The sequence below is a fragment of the Carcharhinus amblyrhynchos genome, chromosome 13 (genome assembly GCF_965287045.1).
Source record: "Carcharhinus amblyrhynchos chromosome 13, sCarAmb.v2.hapA, whole genome shotgun sequence".
NCBI lineage: Eukaryota > Metazoa > Chordata > Chondrichthyes > Carcharhiniformes > Carcharhinidae > Carcharhinus > Carcharhinus amblyrhynchos.
In genome coordinates this window covers 65,677,565-65,699,518 of record NC_137336.1, presented here as the reverse complement: position 1 = coordinate 65,699,518, position 21,954 = coordinate 65,677,565, and the positions used below count along the sequence as shown (strand labels likewise).

At 42.7% G+C, this 21,954-nt stretch overlaps 1 protein-coding gene and 1 non-coding gene across 6 annotated transcripts in view; one reads left to right on the top strand and one right to left on the bottom strand.

Annotated features, from left to right (window-relative positions):
- Positions 1-21,954, top strand: part of LOC145351957 (serine/threonine-protein phosphatase 2A 55 kDa regulatory subunit B beta isoform) — a 512,592-nt gene that overhangs the window by 474,072 nt on the left and 16,566 nt on the right. For all 5 annotated transcript variants that reach the window (XM_080201784.1, XM_080201785.1, XM_080201786.1 and 2 more), the window contains 2 exons: positions 100-277; positions 4,951-5,115. In XM_080201784.1, the coding sequence (XP_080057910.1) occupies positions 100-277; positions 4,951-5,115 (343 nt within the window). The remainder of the gene's footprint in view (positions 1-99; positions 278-4,950; positions 5,116-21,954) is intronic.
- LOC145352054 (U2 spliceosomal RNA) lies at positions 19,479-19,674 on the bottom strand. The gene has a single exon (XR_013888507.1). It is a non-coding gene; the product is annotated as a U2 spliceosomal RNA (small nuclear RNA).

Genomic DNA, 21,954 nt, shown 5'->3' with positions numbered 1-21,954 from the left:
GTGGTGGGAACACAATGCTGGAGTACAATGTTGGTTGGCCTGATATACTATTAAGCTCTGCACTTCGTTTCTCAGACTGATGTGTGTTCTTGTCCCCAGGTGCCAGTGCTGAGGCCCATGGACTTGATGGTGGAGGCCAGCCCTAGAAGAGTGTTTGCCAATGCTCATACATATCACATCAACTCCATATCAGTAAATAGCGACTATGAGACATACATGTCAGCTGATGACTTGAGGATAAATCTTTGGCACCTGGAGATTACCAACCGAAGCTTCAGTATCCTTCAACTGCAGGAGGTTTTGCATCGATAAGCAATTTTTTCATGTTACTATGACTGAGATCAATGGAAGAGTGGCAGATACTTGCACCTGATAGAATCCTGAATTACGTTGGGGCCAGTGATGGAGCAAATGAAGGGTCTGTGCCACTGAGAGCCACCTCCCTGCAACTGATCACCTTCCTTCTCCCCCACAAGCCCCTTTCCTCCTTAATCTCCTTTGCATTTGGAAGGAAAATGTTTTGTTGTGTCAATGCAAGGAGCTCAGAGTTAAACTTGCTTTTCAACTTGCTTTCTTTCAGGAAATCCCTTTTGTTGTATCACTCTTATCCTCCCCCATGTCAATAATGGCAGGTGTGCTGGGAAATTTAATGACCTCATCCCGTCTCGATTGCTGTATTGTGTGAGGAGACTCGCACGTGTCACTGACAGCCACTGATTTATGATGGTAATTATTGATGCTGATTCTCTGGTAACAGGCTTTGTTCCATCTGACACCAGCTCCTTTGTATCCAATGCAAGTGAGAGGAGCAATTAAAAACCTGATCAATAGTAAGTGGATTTAGAGGACCCTGTAGTACTCGGAGCTATGGCATGATCGAACATGGGAATGAGTTTGCCCCAAGGCTTCGCTTGCATCTCTGCTATTGTGACTGCCTTTTAAATTATCTCTTTTTATGAGAATGAGAAATCCTTGCAAGAAATGAAATTACTTAAGAGGTTATCCTTTGCTCTTTCAACTCCAGCAGAAAGTTAATGCACTAGGCTTGCTTTTAAATCTTATAGATAAAAGTGGTATTATTTTGTGATATATTCTGTGATAAAGGGTAAAAACAGAACTAGGAAAATCATATTGTCACCTGGTAGGACAGAACATGAGAATTGCTGAAAAAAGAGTTATGGTATTGAAGTTTTTTGTATTGAGCTCATCAGGACAAATGCAAGAATGCCAAATTTCAAAGCTAACAACAGACGGGATGCGGTGCTGATTGATTGGCAAGTCAGCTGTGACGTATTGTCGTGTGCTAGAATTATGCTGACAACAATTTAAGACTATCAAAGTTTACTTAAACTTGCTGGAAACTACATGCGTCTGTATGTGAGGACCTGTCCTCTGCAGGCAAAAGGAATATATCCAGTCATTGCATCTTTTCTGAACAAACAAAAGCATAGGGGACAATAGCTCCTTGGTAGTTCAGTGATGACGATGTCTCAACCAATCAGCACTCCTTTTCTCGAGCAATATAATTATTGTTCCGATGGAAAGATGGTAGGACAGGAGGGTCTCAATGACGTTATTGTTACTAGAGAGGTGGTGCTTGACAGACTAGAGGGACTGATTGTGGACAAGTCCCCAGGACCGGATGGAATGCATCCAAGGGTTCTGAAAGAAATGGCGGAGGTGATAGTGGATGCCTTGGTGGTTATTTTCCAAACGTCGCTGGATTCCGGGGAAGTGCCGGAAGATTGGAAAACGGCTAATGTTACGCCATTGTTTAAGAAGGGTGGCAGGCAAAAGGCAGGGAATTATAGGCTGGTTAGTTTAACGTCTGTTGTAGGTAAAATGTTAGAATCCGTCATCAAGAAGGAAATAGCGAGGCATCTTGAGGGGAATTGCTTGATAGAGCAGATGCAACACGGTTTCGTTAAGGGGAAGTCGTGTCTGACGAATTTATTGGAGTTCTATGAGGATGTGTCTAGGGCGGTGGATAGAGGAGAGCCGGTGGATGTGGTCTTTCTTGATTTTCAGAAGGCGTTTGACAAGGTACCTCACAAGAGGTTATTGCAGAAGGTCAGGGGGCATGGAGTTGGGGGTAGGGTGTTAGCGTGGATAGAGGATTGGCTGTCAAATAGGAGGCAGAGAGTGGGGGTCAATGGGTGCTATTCGGATTGGCGGTTGGTGACTAGTGGAGTGCCCCAGGGGTCGGTGCTGGGGCCTCAGCTATTTACCATTTATATAGATGATCTGGAGGAGGGAACCGAGTGTATGGTGTCGAAATTTGCTGATGACACCAAGATTGGTGGAACGACAAATTGTGCGGAGGGTGTGGAGAGTCTGCAGAAGGATGGGCCAGGAACTGGCAAATGGAATTTAATGTTGGCAAGTGCGAGGTGGTCCACTTTGGTAGGAATAATAGTAGGAAGGACTATTACTTACGTGGCGCAAAACTGCAGCAGGCGACGGTGCAGAGGGACCTCGGGGTCTTTGTGCATGGGTCACAAAAACCCAGCCTGCAGGTGCAGCAGGTGGTCAGGAAGGCAAATGGGATGCTGGCCTTCATAGCGAGGGGGATTGAATACAAAAGTAGGGAGGTCTTGCTGCAGCTGTATAGGGCACTGGTGAGGCCGCGGCTGGAGTACTGTGTGCAGTTTTGGTCGCCGCACTTACGCAAGGATATTTTGGCCGTGGAGGGAGTGCAGAGGAGGTTTACTAGGCTGATGCCGGAGTTGAGGGGGTTGAAGAGAGAGAGGCTGAATAAACTAGGCTTGTACTCGTTAGAGTTTAGAAGAATGAGGGGAGATCTCATTGAGACATATAAGATGATGAATGGGATGGATAGGATAGAGGTGGAGACTCTTCCCGCTCAGAAAGGACAGTAGGACTAGGGGGCACAGCCTCAAGATAAAGGGGGGGCGGTTTAGAACGGAGTTGAGGATGAACTTCTTCACTCAAAGGGTGGTGAATCTCTGGAATTCTCTGCCCGTTGAAGTGGTGGAGGCTGCCTCGCTAAATATTTCTAAGTTGCGGGTTGATGGGTTTTTGATAAGCGAGGGGATTAAGGATTATGGGAAGAGGGCGGGAAAGTGGAACTGAGACACAACAGATCAGCCATGATCTTATTGAATGGCGGGGCAGGCTCGAAGGGCTAGATGGCCTACTCCTGCTCCTATTTCTTATGTTTATGTTCTTATGTTTATGTTCTTATGTTTTGAAATTTGGCATTCTTTCAAAAAGATTTTTCAGAGGTTTCAAGAGTGGAAACTATGTTTTCCATTATCATTTAGACCACTTTCTCTGAACTCTTAGCTTCATTTGGTTCCTTTCATATTAATACTGTCAAGTATGTGTTGATCTATTGACAGATGAGAGAAAAATTAAGCCTGCTAATAAATACACTCTGGTTCACCGCCTTATAGAATTTGTTGTATGCCAGTTTTAGATTTTAATATCGTTTTTGAACCACAGGTAACTTTTAGAACATCATGATAGTGACAGCAAATGTCTTTGCTTCTGTACTTAGATGGGGAAAGTGGGAGTCGCTTGAGTGGAGAATTAATCATAGAATCCCTACAGTGTAGAATGACAACATTTGGCCCATCGAGTCTACACCTACAACAATCCTACCCAGGAAGCTGGGAATCAAACCGAGTCCCGGATGCTGTGAGGTAGCAATGCTAACCACTGTGCCACTGCACTGCTATTTCATGCTAGCATAAGAACATAAGAAATAGGAGCAGGAGTAGGCCATCTAGCCCTTCGAGCCTGCCCCGCCATTCAATAAGATCATGGCTGATCTGATAGTGGTTCAGTTCCACTTACCCACCTGCTCGCCATAAACCTTAATTCCCTTATTGATCAGAAATCTATCCACCTGTGACATAAACACATTTGACGAGGTAGCCTCCACTGCTTCAATGGGCAGAGAATTCCAAAGATTCACTACTCTCTGAGAGAAGAAGTTCCTCCTCAATTCTGTCCTAAATTGACTCCCCCTTGAGGCTGTGCCCTCTAGTTCCCAATCAACCATGAGCTAGTTGGGCCGAATGGCCTTTTTTCTGTGTTGTATGCTCTGTGATTTCTTTTGAAGGAGTAGCAGACTATTAGAGACAAAAGCTTCCAATTAGGCTTGCCAAGACTGGCTGAACTTTTTCATGTAAGTGCTGTCACATGATCTCTGCCTCCATTTAGCCCTCCCACCGACAGTGCACAGTCATCCTGCACATTGTCTTCCCACAGCTAATGGGAAAGTAAATGGATTCTTTGTTAACAGATTGGACGATTCTTGAACTGCTGGTCCAGGAACCCTGTTTCTGATATAACTAGTAAACAAAAGTGTTCAAATTGTTTTCTTGTAAAGCACGTTTTATTTTATAAATGCCCCAATATTTTTTTTTCTCTGGATTGTTTGAAGCAGTGTCCTGGAGATTAATTTTATAAATCCTGGAGGATTGGTGACCCTTTCCTTGACATCAAAGTGCAAGATGTCCAGATTCAGAGTCCCTTCTTTTTGTGGCTTTGTGAGCTAATCTATGCTAAGGCAGTGATCTGGGATGCTACAGTTGTCCTCAATGCCCTGGGCATTAAATTATTACACATATTATGTTGAACTAACTTCATCCTTTTGTATTCCAGCCCCCTTAAAACTCTATGATCTCTTAAATTTAATGGAAAGAAAGATGAAGAATTTACATTGCGCCTTTCATGATATCAACACTCCAAGAACATTTTACAGCCACTGTTGTAATGTAGGACAATGTGGCAGCCAATTTGCACATAGTAAAGTGATGACGGATGATGGTTATTAATTCTCAACCTGTTCCCCAGTTGATTTGCCATTTGAGTAATCCAGGATACAGGGTGTTCAGTAAAATGTTATATATTTATATATGGCAGTGAGGTTGTGGACATTGTATTAGAAACTGGTTGTTTCCTTAAATTACGGTCTTTCAGATATTGTAGATATAAAACCGGCCAACATGGAAGAGCTGACAGAGGTGATCACGGCGGCAGAGTTTCACCCGCACCAGTGTAACATGTTTGTGTACAGCAGCAGTAAAGGGACGATTCGACTGTGTGATATGCGGGCGTCAGCGCTGTGTGATAAGCATTCCAAACGTAAGTGCCCACCTCAATATGCAATTGTGCCGCTTGCTAATGGTCACTGTCCTTCACCTTAACCACTATCTATCCTCAGAGGCCATCTGATGAATGGGTTCTAGCAAGTAGGCACCCTTCTGCAAGTCCTGGGCAGCTACCAAGTGGAAGCCAGGCACTTCCACACAGGGAGAAGGGATAAGTGACAGGACCAGCAGTTCCATTATACCGCAAGCCGAATACTGATGATGCTGAAAGTTGGGAAATGCTGGAATCCATTATGAAGGAGGGAGTAGCAGAACATTTAGAAAATCATAATCCAATCAGGCAGAGTCAACATAGTTTTGTGAAATCGTCTTTGACAAATTTATTAGAACTCTTTAAAGATATAAAAAGCAGAGTGGATAAAAGGGATACAGTAGATACAGTATATTTGTATTTTCAAAAGGCATTTGGTAAGATGCCACATAAAACATTACCAGACACAATAAAAGCTTATGATGTTGGGGGAGAAAAATTAGCGTGGATAGAAGACTGGAGAACAAGAATCATTATCAGGATAAATGACTCGTTTTCAGAAATAGCGAACTGTTACTAATAGAGTGCCGCAGGGATCAGCGCTGGCCCCTCAACAGTTTATGATCTGTGTTTATGACTTAGAGGAATAGACCAAGTGTATTGCAGTCAAATTTGCTGATAATACACAGATAGGTAGGAAAGAAAGTTGTGAGGAGGCTACCGATAGTCTGCAAAAGGATAAAAATAGGTTTAAGTGAGCAGCAAAAAAGTTGGCAGGTGCAATAAAATGTGGGACAATGTGAAATTTTCCACTTTGGCAGGAAAAATATTTAAATGAGAGACTATAGAACACTGCAGTACAGAGGGATCTGTGGGTCCTTGAACATAAATCACAGAAGCCTGAATTTTCGCTTCCAAGGCAGATAGCATGAATCGAAAAATCACAACACTGGGGATTTCATGTGTCCCCAGCTAGCAGGGTGAAATGTCTTCACTTAGAGCATCGTCAGTCTGTGGAATTCTCTTCCCCAGAGAGCAGTGGAGGCTGAGTCAGTAAAGATATTCAAGACGAAGTTGAGCAGATTTTTAATCAACAGGGGAGTCCAGCGTTATAGGGGACCAGGCAGGAAACTGGAGTTGAGACCACAATCAGATCAGCCACTATCTCATTGACTTGCAGAGCAGACTCAAGAGGCCGAATGGCCTACTCTTGCTCCTCTTCTTTCTGTTCTCATGAATTGAAGACTCACGATATTAAAGTGAGTGGGACAGGATTGATAAGAAGTTGATTGAAGTACAGAAAGCAAACAGTAGGGGGAAAGAATGTTTTTGGAACTGGAGGGATATGATCAGTAGTGTCTCCACAGTTGGTTTGTGTACATTTAAGCATCAGCCAATACCTTCACAACAAACAAAAATAATCTTAAATGGGTAAGCAGTTGACGGCCAACGCAGTTGGGTGGGCCAAATGGCCTTTCTCTCTCAGCTGTAACATTTTTTAATTCTATGAAGTGTTGATACTGCACAATTCTCAACATCATAGTTACATAGATGTAACCTCAAGTGACAGAGTGTTTCATGAACATCTTATGATACAATTTCCAGCCAGATTCTCGCAATAATAAAAATACACGCAGCATCTCAGAAATCTATCCCACCTTGTCTACATGTGCTTCTTCCTTCTTTATCCTATACTTGGTGAGATTTGTGATTTTTCCTCTATTATTCCTTTTCCAGCTATGCTGCTTCTATTTCCCCAGAAGTCTGTTAAAAGCACTGTTTCCAAACCTAATGCTTCAACCTTCCTTCCTTCTCTAATCAGCAGGTATATAAAAGCTTGGCATTGCCTGACCACCACTGCCTAAATTGACTCTTGAACCATGAAGGTGTGCTGCAATCCATGCCTTTGCCCTTCACTTTGGTTTCTTTTTGTATTTTTATCAGAGTCCACATTATATGTTCTGCCTTTTTTGCCTTGCATTGTGACAAATTCTCTGCAATTTCTAACGTACAATTAGTGAAGTGCCACAGAGTGATTTCCGAACACAGTGTACTTTAAATATTCTGCCTGTCTTCGTTATTGTGCCTCATTCTTAATCCCCTGCCCCTCCCCCTCCATCACCGCAGGATTATATTGCTGCAGTCTACCTATCATTCACTGTCCATCAGTGTTTTCCATGTGAATGTTTCATCACATTATGATTGCAATATTTGTTAAGGATCTGATAAGCAATGTACATCATTCAAATCTGTCAAATGAAGGGTGTTATTAAGAGATTGGATCAGGGCACCGATGTTTCATCACTCAAATCCAGCTGAGATCTGAGTGTATGAAAAATATACTGTTCTATATCAATAAAGTACAACAGGGATAAAGTAGCTTCTTCTTGGAGAGTGGCACAGTGACACAATGGTTAACAGTGTTGCCTCATAGCACCAAGGACCCAGGTTCAATTCCAGCCTGGGTGTCTGTCTGTGTGGAGTTTGCAAGTTCTCCCCATGTCTGCGTGGATTTTCCCCAGATCCATTTCCTCCCAGTCTAAATACATGCAGGTTAGGTAGATTGGCTACACTAAATTGCCCTTAGATTGACTGTGTGTGTGAGTTTGAGTGTGGCGAGGCTTGATATAGTGTAATGCCCTTCAGGCTTATGTGCCCCTCAGGCTATAAGCCCCTGGCGACAACTTAGCGACCTGTTCCAGGAATAATTAACTACAGAAACAGAGAAAAATCTGACCTATGCACTGTCGGAGTGTGGAAAGGTTGAGAAAGAGAGATGCAAGGCTTGGAATGTATTATACAGCCAGATATTTGAAATATATCCCGGTGAAGTATTTTTACCTGGTTTACAAAAAGCTATTGCTTTTTATATTTAATTTAGGATAATTGGCAGAAGAACCAGAGTTGTGATGAGTATTTTCATTAAGTAGTATGTTGCAATGACCTGGAATGCGCTGCCTACAAGGGTGGTGGAAGCAGATTCAACATTCATTTTAAAAAGGGTATTAAATAGATATTTGAAAGAGAAAAAATTTGAGGGCTTTGCGGAAATAGCAGGAGAGTGAGACTAATTGGGCAGTTCTTACAAAGATTTGGCACTGACACAATGTGCCAAATTGCCGCCTCCTGTGCTGTATCACACTATGGTTCTATTACAACAAAACTGCAAAAGAGTAGAAGTCAAATTAACCAAATCATCTCAGAAGCAGATCTAACTCAGAAAAAAATTGAAATAGCCGAATAGATTGAAGTAATGAAGTAAAAAGGGAATCAAAACAGGAAATGCTGGAATCATTCCACAGGTCAGGCAGCATCTGCGAGAGAGAGAGGATGGGATTCTCCCAGAAGAATTCTAAGCGTCAAATTTGCTTAAAAACTGGAGTAAGTCCTGTTGGGGTTTTCAGCGGGATTTTCAAAATGAACTTCCCACACTCTGTGCACCGCAGAGTGCACGAACGTGAATCACTCTGAAAAGTGGTAGGTGGGGCCTATTCACGCTGGAGAGGCCGACAGCATAGTGCTGAGTGGGCCACTACGCAAGCATCGATCTGTCAATGCTGAGATTGGCCTTTTGATCACTGGCCAGCTCCACCACCCCTGCAATGCCATCCCTCCAAACTCCCATGGACTGATCACAGACCCCCAGATATGTCAGGGCCAGCCCTGACCCTAGTCCCCAGGCAAGCTGAACCACCCCTCCAGGATAGGCAGATGGGAAAAGGGGGCGGGGTTTCACTGTTAGTAAGGAACGAAGTTAAATCTTTAGCAAGAAGTGATATAGGATCAGAAGGCATAGAATCTCTGTGGGTAGAGTTGAGGAATCGCAAAGATAAAAAGACCCTGATGGGAGTTATGCGCAGGCCTCTGAGCAATAGTCAGGATGTGGGGCAGAAAATAAATCAGGAGATAGAAAAGGTAATATTACAGCAATGATGGGGGACTTTCCCAGGTGGACTGGGAAAATCAGGGAGATGATGGATTCCAAGTTAAGGAATTTGGGGAATGTCTAAGAGATGATTTTTTTGGAGCAGCTTGTGACAGAACCTACCAGGAAACAGACAATTCTGGATTTGGTGATGTGTAATGAGGCAGACTTGATTAGGGAGCTTAAGGTGAAGGAACCCTTAGGGAGCAGTGAACACAATATGATAGAGTTTACCCTGCAGTTTGAGAGGGAGAAGCTGGAATCAGATGTAACGGTATTACAATTAAACAAAGGTAATGACAAAGACATGAGGGAGGAGCTGGCCAGAGCAGATTGGAAAGGGAGCCTAGCAGGGAAGACAATGGAACAGCAATGGCAGGAGTCTTTGAGAGTTATTTTGGAAGCATAACAGAAATTCATCCCAAGGAGGAACAAACATGCTAAGGGGAGGGCGAGACATCCATGGCTGATGAGCGAAGTCAGGGACAGCATAAAAGCAAAAGAAAAAGCATTCAAAGTGGCATGGATTAGTAGGAAGCCAGAGGATTGGGAAGCCCTTAAAATTGAGCGGAGGACAACTAAAAAAGCAATAAGGGGGGAGAAGATGAAATATGAGTGTAAGCTAGCTAGTAATATAAAAGGTAGGAAGAGTTTTCTTCAATATATAAAAGCTACGAGAGAGGCAAAAATAGTAATTGGACCACTAGAAAATGAGGCTGAGGAAGTAATAATAGGAAACAAAGCAATGCCTGAGGAGCTGAATAGTTACTTTGAATCAGTCTTCACGGTGGAAAATACCAGTGGGAAGCCAGAGCTCCAGGAGAGTCAGGGGGCACAGGTGAGTGTAGTGGCCATCACTAAGGAGAAGGTTCTGAGGAAATTGAAAGGTCTAAAGGTGGATAAATCACCTGAACTGGATGGACTGCACCCCAGGTTCTAAAAGAGATAGCTGAGGAAATTGCTGAGGCATTGGTGGTGATCTTTCAGGAATCACTGGAGGCAGGAAGGGTATCCGGGGATTGGAAAGTATTTAATGTTACACCGTTGTTTAAGAAAGAAGGGAGAGAGCAGATGGGAAATTATAGACTGGTTAACCTGACTTTGGTCATTGACAAGATTTTAGAGTCCATTATTAAAAGTGAGATCACAGAGTACTTGGAAGTGCATTATAAAGTAGGACTGAGTCAGCACACTTTTATCAAGGGGACGTCATATCTGACAAATCTGTTAGAGTTCTTTGAGGAGGTAACAAGGAAGTTATATAAAGAAGAACCAGTGGACATGATTTATTTAGATTTCCAAAAGCCCTTTGACAAGGTGCTGCTTAGGAGACTGTTAAATACGGTAAGTGCCCATGGTGTTAAGATCGTGGCATGGATAGAAAATTGGCTGACTGGCAGAAGGCAGAAAGTGGGATTATAGGGGTTTTTTTTCAGGATGGTAGCCACTGACGAGTGGCGTGCATCAGGGGTCAGTGCCGGGACCACAACTTTTCACTATATATATGTATATATATATTTTAAAGATTTGGAGGAAGGAACTGAAGGCACTGTTACTAAGTTTACAGATGAAACATAGATATGTAGTGTTGAGGAAGAGGGGGGCTGCAGAAGGACTTGGACAGGTTAGGAGAGTGGGCAGAGGTGGCAGATAGAATATAATGTGGAAAAGTGTGAGGTTATGCACCTTGGAAGGAGGAATGGAAGCATAGGCTGTTTTCTAAATGGGAAATGCTTAGGAATTCAGAAAGACAAAGGGACTTAGGAGTCATTGTTCAGGATTCTCTTAAGGTTAACATGCAGGTTCAATCAGTAGTTAAGAAGGCAAATGCAATGTTAGCATTCATGTCAAGAGAAGACAAGAGCAGGGATGTACTCCTGAAGAAGTATAAGGCTCTGGTCAGACCCAATTTGGAATATTGTGAGCAGTTTTGGGCCCATATCCAAGGAAGGATGGGCTGGCCTTGAAAAGAGGTTCACAAGAATGATCCCTGGAATGAAGAGCTTGTCGTATGAGGAACGGTTGAGGACTCTGGGTCTGTACTCGTTGGAGTTTAGAAGGATGAGGGGGAATCTTATTGAAACTTACAGGATATTGCGAGGCCTGGATAGAGTGGATGTGGAGAGGATGTTTCCACTAGTAGGAAAAATTAGAACCAGAGGACACAACCTCAGGCTGAAAGGATGATCCTTTAAAACTGAGATGAGGAGGAATTTCTTCAGCCAGAGAGTGGTGAATCTGTGGAACTCTTTGCCGCAGAAGGCTGCGGAGGCCAGGTCATCAAGTGTCTTTAAGACAGAGATAGATAGGTTCTTGATTAATAAGGAGATCAGGGGTTATGGGAAAAGGCAGGAGAATGGGGATGAGAAAAATATCAGCCATGATTGAATGGTGGAACAGACTCAGTGGGCCAAGTGGCGAAATTGTGCCCCTACGTGTTATGGCCTTACTCCGATGGCCAGAGTTGTGATGAGAATTTTCACTAAACAGTGAGTTACGTTGACCTGGAATGCACTGCTTGCAAGAATGGTGTAAGCAGATTCACCAATCATTTAAAAAATAATTAAATAGAGACGTGAAAGAGAAAAGCCGCAATCTCTGTTCGCCCTCCTTCTGTCACTGCAGAGTGGTAGTGGGACACCTGCCGATCTGCCCTCCTCCAGAGGCACTACCTGGTGAGCAGTGCCAAGGGGCCAAGCTGGCAATGCCCAGGAGGCATCCCCTTACCCTGAACTCCTGGGGGGGCCTCAATGCCCCCCTTCACTCCAGCAGGATCGGGCCGTCAGCTCCCAACTAGCGGGGAGCTGCTGTAAACACTGCAGGAGTGAAACACTCCTGGCAGGGGAGGAGAGGCTTGCGAGTCCAGAGACTTCAGTCCCGGGCCCGCTAATGAGATTCAAAATCTAATTTAATTCTAAGAAAAATGTGCTCTAGCTTGAAGTGATCTCTTTGCTCCTGCATAGTTAGAGTGAAAAAAAATGGAAGAGGAAGACAAGGAAAAATAGGGGGAGTGCTCTGGAGAGCAGAGTCATCACTAAATTCCAGGGGCGGGTGATAGTTCTCGAGAGAAATAAGTGACAGCACAATTTTTGTTAATGAATTGATCTGACTAGGAAAACAGAAACAAAGTTACCTGAAGGGACAAAATGCTGGCAAGACTAGGGTGTCTCAGGACACTGCCAGCAGTGGTGGAATGCCTTCAACTGCTCCTTGACAAGCAGATAGACTTTAGATATTGAGTAAAATGTGACAAAACACAACCTCATAAGATTTTCTAACGTAAAATGTTGAGCTGTTGAGATCAGATTTTTCCATTCTAGAATGTTGGGCTGAATTCTTTTAAAGCATACTAATCACTTTCCGCAGAGGAAAAGTTGGTCGCAAGTTGACCGCCTGCAGTGATAACATGCAGTTGGTGAAAGCCAAACTTCTGCCTCTCAGTGGAAGGAAGCCTTTGCAGCTCTTGCAGTCTCACCAGTGCCAGAAGAGTGTAGTGGCTGATGATGGCACTGCAAGTAGCCCCTGCAAATAAGTTGCACGGATATCAGGCAAGCCTGGAGTTTCTTAGGGAGGGAGGGTTTGGGCACCCTAGTGAGTGGGGTGGAGGGAGGTTTTGGAGGCTCTGCAGTGTGGCACAAAGAGTGTGTATGACATTGAAGGTGGGGTGCCATGATTTGCACTGGGCCTCCCTGTTTGAAGTTCGCCTGCCTTCCTTCATGTCATTTCACTCGCTTTGATTAAAAACCAGCCATCCCACCCTGGCCTGCCTTCCACTGACCAGCATATTCAAGGGCAGAGGTGGATTAAGATCCTTAATTGTCACTGAATTGGGCAGTTAAGGGCCTCAATAGGCCCTAAGGATGGATGGCTGAGTGGGTGCATTACCCACAATCCCTGCATTATGGGTGGGCAGAAAAGCAATTCATCCAGCTAATTTTGTGAGCCCCCTTGCTGAAAATAGTGCAGTGGGGAGCGGGGGTGGTCCTGTAAAATGCACCCCACTGATACAAGCTTGTGATACCAAGGAAATTTACGTGATCAGGAAGTTGCTTTTTAAATTGCTGCTTCCATAATGTTTCTGGGGGTGAAATGCACCACTTGGTATTGTCCTGAGCTAGATAACTCAGGAAGGCTCTGTGTCTGGACTGTGGTGAGTGTTTTGAGCTTGGATAGAGAAAGAAAGATTTGCATTAATATAGCTCCTCTCATAACAGTTTTTGACAGAATAAACATTGACAGTGCTGTGTCAACTGTTAAGTTGGATCTGGAGTGGGATTTGTGTAAGGATTTGCAGCAAGTAGAGTCTCCTTACTCAGTAAACAGCTTACTTAACCAGAATCTCTACATATTACAGAGACCAGAACTCAGGATCAAAACTCTCCTGGGAGTCACTCAGCATTGTTTCTCCAGCAAAAGGTAGTGAGTGGGGGATGAGTGTGATGCGAGTTATATGCTAAAACCAATCCCAGTCACTTAAGAACAAGGTAGTCTCTAGGCATGAAGGAGGAATTACCCAGTCAACTCTTGAAGGTCAAAATTCAATGAGGTCTGAAGAATGACCTCTCTAGAAAAGTTGCAAATTGAAACCATGTACAAGAAACCATAAATGAGTTTAGTCAAGAAGCAGAGAGAAACTGGGGAAGAGAAGTTGAATAAATAACTAAGGTTTAATGTTTGGTAGGATGGAGGTAGAATAGATGTTTTCATTTGAGGAAACTATAAGTATTATATAGTCACCAATAAATGCAACAGGTAATTCAGGACAAATCATTTAAACTGAAACTGGCTCGAATGTGGAACAGACTACCACGCGGGATAGTTAAGACAAATGGCTTAGCTGCATTTAGGGGAAGCTGATTATCTTCAGGAGAGAGAAAGGAATAGAAGTTTATGTCAATAGGGTCAGATATAGTAGGGCACAAGGCTCATATGGAGCATAAATCTCGATGTGGACCAGTTTTTAATATCAGCATGGACCTTACATCTGTGCTGTAAATACGTATATATATAAAACTTCTCAACATTGCCTCTTATTACCAAGTTATGTACTCAATGTGTGCAGATTCTTCAGTGAATTTTATATAACTGTCACACCTGAGAATTGCACAGGTAAAACAATTCCAGTTTTATATAATACATGGTTATTTTCCCTGAGTTTATACCTACCTCTGGTAACAGCAGCATTGATTTCAATAAACACTCAATAGCAACTGGCATTTATATTTTGCACCTTTACTATAGTAAACTGTATCGAGATGTTAGACACGAGCACTACCAAATGACACCAAGCCACTTCAGGAAATATTAGTGACAGGTGACCAAAAGTTTGGTCAAAGAGGGTTTTAAGGAGCGACTTGCATCTACACAGGCGGAGGCTTAAATAGAGAAAAATCCCTTTGTAGCACTAGTGTCAGGAACCAGTTTTTTTGCCTCGAATCTCTTCTGTATAGATGCTACATTTTTGATTGATAACATTACCTTGCAGCATAGAGCGGTTAAGCCTGAAGAACTGTGCTGTCCGGAAGCTGCAATCCCATTTTCCCAATTTCCCGATTAAATAGATGTGATTGTTCCGCTTCCCGAGGAGGAAGAATTTTATCCATGATCAGCTTGTATGTTGTGGGTGCACGTGAAGAAGTGACCCATGTGTGGGACACGGTAGTCTGTCAGAGCAGGCTCAATTATTAGATATTATGAAGTGATAATTGCATTCTGCAGCCGTCGGTTGTCATGGGATCTAGCCAAGACCAATTGCAGGAATTTGTCTAGCCAAATGAATAGATCCTCACGCAGCACACATCGTTTGTACATAATTCACTTCAATAAAATTCTACCATAATGTTCACTGAAAGACTTTGAACATACTGAAATATGTAATTTAGTGTTAAGAGGCACCACCATGGAATTAATTATGTATTTCAAAAGACGTGCAGAGATTTACAGACACTCCTTTAGTGCGTTGTAAAATATATTATAGAGCTAATTATTACACAGAATTGACAGCGCAGGACAGACCCTGCTGTACCCCTATTCCTCAACATTGGCGAGGCTACCCGGTATATGACAGCTGGCTATTTGGCAACACAGCCTGGACACTGGTGTGTACTGCATGCAGTGTTGCAATGATCGCTGAGCAGTAACCAGGGCTGAAAGCTGCTAAACGGAGTTAAACTTATTCGATAGAGACTGAAAATGCAAACACTGAAATGTTGGAAATACTCCACAGATCAGGCAGCATCTATGGAGAGAGAGAGACAGTTAATGGGGGGATTCTTCGATCTCATCCGTGGCCACAATGGAGAGTTTGGCACTCAGATAACTAATCCTAGCCGCAGACGAGGTTGAAGGTTTTCGGCAAACATTTCCAGTTGATGACCTTTCATCAGAACTGGGTTTAAAGCACGTTAAAGGGGGGATGGTGGGAAAAAGAACAAAAAGGAAGCAATTTATGTTTTCGGGTAGAAAACAGAAGAAATTAAATGACATGGCAGTGCAGGGCCGAAGAGGATAGTAATGGGACAAATAAAGAAACAAAAATGTGTCTTGAGGGGATGTGAAGAAGAAGGAAGTTGCATTTATATAGAGGCCACTGAAGGAGACCAAGTGTCCCAAAGCATTTTACAGTCAATGGGTTACATTTTTTGAGGTGTAATGTTGACATCTGAGAAAAAAAGGCATTTCCAACATTGCAGCACTTCCCTCAGTGCTGCACTGGAGTGTCAGCCTGGATTTTGTGTTCCAAGTCCCTGGAATGGGACATGAACCAACAACTGACTCAGTGGTGGCTGCACTAGCGGCCTAGCCAAGGCTGGCACACCTGTGGCGAGCAAGAGACTCAGCAGAGCTACTTTATTGGGATTGAAACCTGAGCCCAAAATTTAGTGGGCAATATGCTGGAGCGCATGAAGGGAGTTCAAAAACAAAGCTGGTGGCAGTGTTCACTGAAATTTGGAATAAGCAAGAAACCCTGAGGGAGCAGTGCAAGTGGATTAACAAAACTGGAGATTGGAGAAAGGGATTGGAGGAGGAATCCTGGCCCGAAGAAAAAGCAGAGAGACAAAAGGCAGAATTTTCTGCTTTGATTTCAGATTTCCCGTCGTTTGACTTTTTTTCTTTTAATCTCTGCTAATTGTCGATTAATTGCAATCTTAGCATTATTTAATGGGAGCTGAAAGTACTCGGCACTAAACTACCTGAGTCTGTCACTGGCCCCATTTGCAGGTGTCAGCCTCCTAACCCTGCACATAATGTAGAATTAATCCGTTTACTGCAATCTCTCACTCAAGGCTTCTGCACTGCTTAAATCAGATACTCATCTGCAGATAGCTTCACAAAGTGAATTGATTTAATTGGATTGTGAAGAAATCACCGCAGAGAAAAAAAAATGTGTTTCAGGTTAAAAAACACAACTGCACCATTTGTACCACTTGCGTGTAAGCAGGTCTCGAATTATTACCTGATTTGCAAACGAGGAAGTTTTGTTATTAAAGTTCTGGAGAATAATGAATGGATTATTCAGGCAACGTTGTTGTGTCAACAGAAAGAAAATCAGCCATTTACAACAAAATGAGAAGCAAAAAGAACCTAAGAATATGCCACTTGGTTAGGTAACAAGGAGATTCTTTGTTTTCCATGGAAAGAAACCCACTTATGTGTGACAAATGAAGCGCTGACTCAGAGCTGTGTTATGTAGGTATTCCAATAATACGGCTGCTATCGCGACCCTTCTGTCATTGATTAAAGCTTGTGCCTCTTTTCTTTTTCATTTCTCCCTGTATGGAAATCAGTTTGCACAGATACCCAGGGGTATCAGCTGCCCTTGGCCCCTGTGTCTCAGTGGCTGTTTATGTTGTGTGAGATTTGGCCATGAGCAAAGCAAAATGTGCTCAAACGGCTGAATGGCCTACAGCTGTTCATACGTTCTTCCATATGGTTCAACCATGGGGGAATCTGTCCTTACTGAGCTTCCACCTGCATGCACTTTCCAACTGAGCAGGAACGGGAATTCAGACTGATTTCCCTGTCAGGCAACTGAAGCCTCCTGGTTTGAGTCAGTCAAGTCTGGAAAGTGAACCCAGTATCCCACTCCCACTGCTCCCTTCCCAATCAGGACCATTTGGGGAGGCAGTAGCTTAGTGGTATTGTTGTGGGCTAGTAATCCAGAGACCCAGGGTAATGCTCTGGGCACCTGGGTTTGAATCTTGCCATGACAGAGAGTGAAGTTTGAATTCAATAAAAATTTTGGAATTAAAAATCTAATGATGACGATAAAACCATTATCGATTGTTGAAAAAAAAACCCATCTGGTTCACTAATGTCCTTTAGGGAAGGAAATATGCCATCTTCACCTGGTTTGGCTGGTGTGTGACTCCAAATCCATAGTAATGTGGTTCATTCTTAACTGGCCTCTGAAATGGCCCAGCAAGCCACTCAGCTCAGTTCAAGGGCAATTAGCAGTGGGTAATAACCGCTAGCTCATTCAGTGATGCCCACGTCCAATGAATACATTTTAAAAAACCATATCACACAGTGTATACTTCCTAAGCCTCTAGAAGTCACTGGGATAAAGTACAGCATGAAATTCAGTAAATTTCAACAGGTACTGCAGCTGTTGGTATTGGAGAAGTCTACATTATATGAGATCCTCTTTCTCAAGCTGGAGAGATACGTAGGCAAGGATATGAAAAGTTGTATTGAATTGAGACAAAGACAGAAGCCCCATGACAAATTACATAAAAAGAACTTTCATTTCTAAAGCACCTTTCATGACCTCAGGACATCTCAAAGTACTTTGTGTCCAATTAAACAGCTTTTGAAGTGTACATAGAGTCATAGAGGTTTACAGCAAGAAAACAGGTCCTTTGGCTCAACTTGTCCATGCCACCCCTATTTTTAACCCCTAAGCTAGTCCCAATTGCCCGCGTTTGGCTCATATCCCTCTATACTCATCTCGCCCATATAACTGTCTAAATGCTTTTTAAAAAACAAAATTGTACCCGCCTCTACTACTACCTCTGGCAGCCTGTTCCGGATACTCACCACCGTTTGGGGGAATCTGTCCTTATTTACTGCTTGATCTGTCCTTGCTAAGTTTCCACCTACAAGCACTTTCCAGCAGAGCAGGGACTCACCATTTTCTATGTGAAAAAATTTGTCTCTCTGGACACTTTTGTATCTCTCCCCTCTCACCTTAAAGCTATGCCTTCTAGTTTTAGACTCCCTTACCTTTGGGAAATGATATTGAACCTCTAGCTGATCTATGCCCCTCATTATTTTATAGACCTCTATAAGATCACCTCTAAGCCTCTTATGCTCCAGAGATAAAGTCCCAGTCTTTTTTCAACAACTCTCCTCAACGCCCAACCATTAACTGAGTAAGTCCTGCCCTGGTTTGACCTACCAAAATGCATCACCTTGCATTTATCTAAACCCACAAGCCCAATTGATCAAGAACCCATTGCAACCCTTAATAACCTTCTTCACTGTCCACTATGCCACCAATTTTGGTGTCATCTGCAAACTTACTAACCATGTCTACTAAATTCTCATCCAAATTTTTAATATAAATGGCAAATAACTTGCTGTTTTAATGTAAGAATCACAGCAATCACTCTGTGCGTAGCAAGATTCCACGAACAGCCATGTGATAAATGACCACATAATCTATTTTCTTTAGTGATAAAGTTAAGGGATAAATATTGCCTCCATCCCTCCATAAAGATAATAGCATCTTGCCGAGTTACAGTGTCACAGGCAGTGAACACTACCTTGGGTATCAACCAAGTATTCAATTAACACTGAATGCCATAGGCAAACTTACCGTTTATCTCACTCAGCATTCAGCAATGTGCAATGTCAATAAGGATTATGGGTTAGCAGTCAGAAACCTGACCAGTTCTCCCTCCCCGAATGTCAGTTTCCCCCACTGAGGCCAAATGCAGCATCCCTCGTGCCATTCTGTCTTGAGATCAATTAATGCACAATTGATCCTGGGATCTTACATGTTATGAAGTGGAGGTGCCGGCGTTGGACTGGGGTAAGCACAGTAAGAAGTTGCTCAACACTAGGATAAAGTCCAACAGGTTTTTTTGGTAGCACAAGCCATAAGCTTTCAGAGTGCTGCTCCTTCATTAGGTGAGTTGGAGTTCTGTCCACAAACAGGGCATATAAAGACACAAACTCAATTTACAAAATAATGGTTGGAATGCGAGTCTTTACAGGTAATCAAGTCTTAAAGGTACAAACAATGTGAGTGGAGAGAAGGTTAAGCACAGGTTAAAGAGATGTGTATTGTCTCCAGTCAAGACAGTTAGTGAGATTTTGCAGATTTTTTTTATTTTTATTCCAATTCAATCCAATCAAGTCCAATTCAGAATCTCAACAAGTTGAGACATTCCCGATCCAAGCTGACAAGACAGGGCTCTCACCTCCTGTCCTGGGCTTGACCTACATGATCCAAGCTGATTGGAGTAGGCATAGCTCCTCCTCCAAGGCTTGATCTCATTTGCATCTTAGCCAAAAGGCCAAGATGCAGCTTTAAAAAATTGCTTCAAATGAAGCTGAAGTATAACCTAATGACTTCAATCAAGTATCGCATGTCAATACTACACTTGATCTTAGCCAAAAGGCCGAGAAAGCCCAGGCAAGTCGTGGGGGTTACAGATAGTGTGACATGAACCTAAGATCCCAGTTGAGGCCGTCCTTATGTGTGGAACAATTTAACCTGGTGTTGTGAAACTTCTTATTGATCTTACATATTCACAGTTGACAACACATTCGTTCATTGAGCCACCAGAAAGTCCCAGGAAGATATTTTCTTTCAAATAAAGGCAAACCATAGTGCAGATCTTCCCCTGAACAATAATTTGCATGAAAAAAATGGAAAACATGAACTACACCTCCCCATTTTACCCTCACACTAACCTTTTCCTGATGAAAACTGAGGCAATGCAGACAGACTGCTGTTTTTTTGGAGCAACCATTTTAATTTAGTTGAGGAGGCGGGTGGTGGACCTTGAAAGTATTCCCTGCCTCCTCCTCCTCCTCCAGCAGCCTGATCTTGTTTCACAAGCTGGCTGGAGATAGGATGATGAGCTGAGCTGAAAAGGGAGAGTTGTTTGAGCAAAGGTTTAAAAGCAGAAGTACCCTCAATTTAAACAAGACTATGACATATTGTGACAGAAAAGGTTATTGTTTTCTTTCATGCAGGTCAGTTGGTGTCTGGGCGAGGTGCCCAACTGATGAAGGAAACAGCCAGTTAATGTGGTTCAATTCCTTTAGCACTCTCACTTACAAGTTATAGGGATGTGGCTTCAAATCCCACTCCAGAGACCCAGGCACAAAATTCAGGCTGATACTTCCAGTATGGTACTGAGGGAGTGCCAGCATCAGTGTTTTTCAGATGAGACATTAACCTGAAGCCCTGTCTGCAGTTGAAGGTGACTGTAAAAGATCCCAAGACATGATTTTGAAGAAGAAGGGGGGAATTGCCCCCTCTTGTCTTGGTCAATGTTAATCAACCACATCACTTATCTGGTCATTCTTCTCATTGCTGTTTGTGAGAGTTTGCTGTGATGAGCAAACTGGCTGCTGCATTCACTCCATTACAATAGAAGCTAAGCTTCAAAAATACTTCATTGGCTCTAAAACATATTAAAGCATCCTGAGATTATGAAGGATATTATCGGAATATTTTTGTATTCATATATTCTTTGCTTATTTCCAGTTCTACACTCTCATTCTCACTTTCCCTTTGCTAATGGAGTTAGTGAGTGAGATCCCATTCTAAGAAAAAACTCAGTGGTCAGGAAATGCACTGCTCACAACCTGTTGTTTGTCCATCGTCATCGATGAGGACCTCAAAACCATTGGTTATTTTGAGGCTGGTTGCAGTGTGTCCGAAGATGACTGATCAGGCCAATTCGGGCACAGAATGTCCTGGCACATATTGGACAGACTTGTGTAGAAAATATCATCTGTGGGATTATGACTAACTGTGTCTAAATCAGAATCTCGCCAAATTGCCCATTCCAGATGTTAGCCTGGTAAACTTTCTCTGAACTGCTTCACATGCATTTACATCCTTCAGTAAGGAGACCAATGCTGTACACTGCACTCCTGATGTGGTTTCACCAACGCCTTGCACAACTGATGCATAAACCTTCCTACTTTTGTATTTGATTCCCCTATAATAGTAATATATTAGCTTTCCTACTTCATGACATACCTGCAAACTGACCTTTTGCAATTCATACACAAGGACATCCAAATCCCCTCTGATCTTGGAGCTCTGCAATCTCTCAATATTTAGATAATATGCTTTTTAAAAATTCTTCTTGCCAAAAGCAAGAAAGGGTGGTACCTTAGCACAGTGGTGTTCCCTTATTAATTTATAAGACTAATGCTCACTTTGCTAATTTTTAAAAAATCTATAGAAACTCTTACGATCTGTTTCTAACTCTCCAGCTGGCATTCCCTCATATTGTAATTTTTCCTTATCAATCTTTTAGTCGTTCTTTGCTTTTTTTATATTTGGTCCTGATTTGCCACCATCTTTGCACAATTTCATGATTTTTCATTAAGTTTGATACAATCTTTTACTTACTTAGTTAACCATGGATAGTGGATCCTCCCATTGGAATTTTTCTTGCTGGAATGCATCTCTTCTGTGTATTCTGAAATATCCCCTTAAATGCCTGCCACTGCATCTCCATTGACCTATCCCTTAACTTAATTTGCCAGTCAGTTTTAGCCAACTCTGTTTGCATGCCCTCATAATTTACCTTCTTTAAGTTTAAAATACTGTTCTTCGGCCCACTCTTCTCTCCCTTGATCTGATTGTAGAATTCAATTAGATTATGATCGTTGCTATCTAGAGGCGCCTTCCCTCTGAGGTCATCAATTAACACATCCTGTTT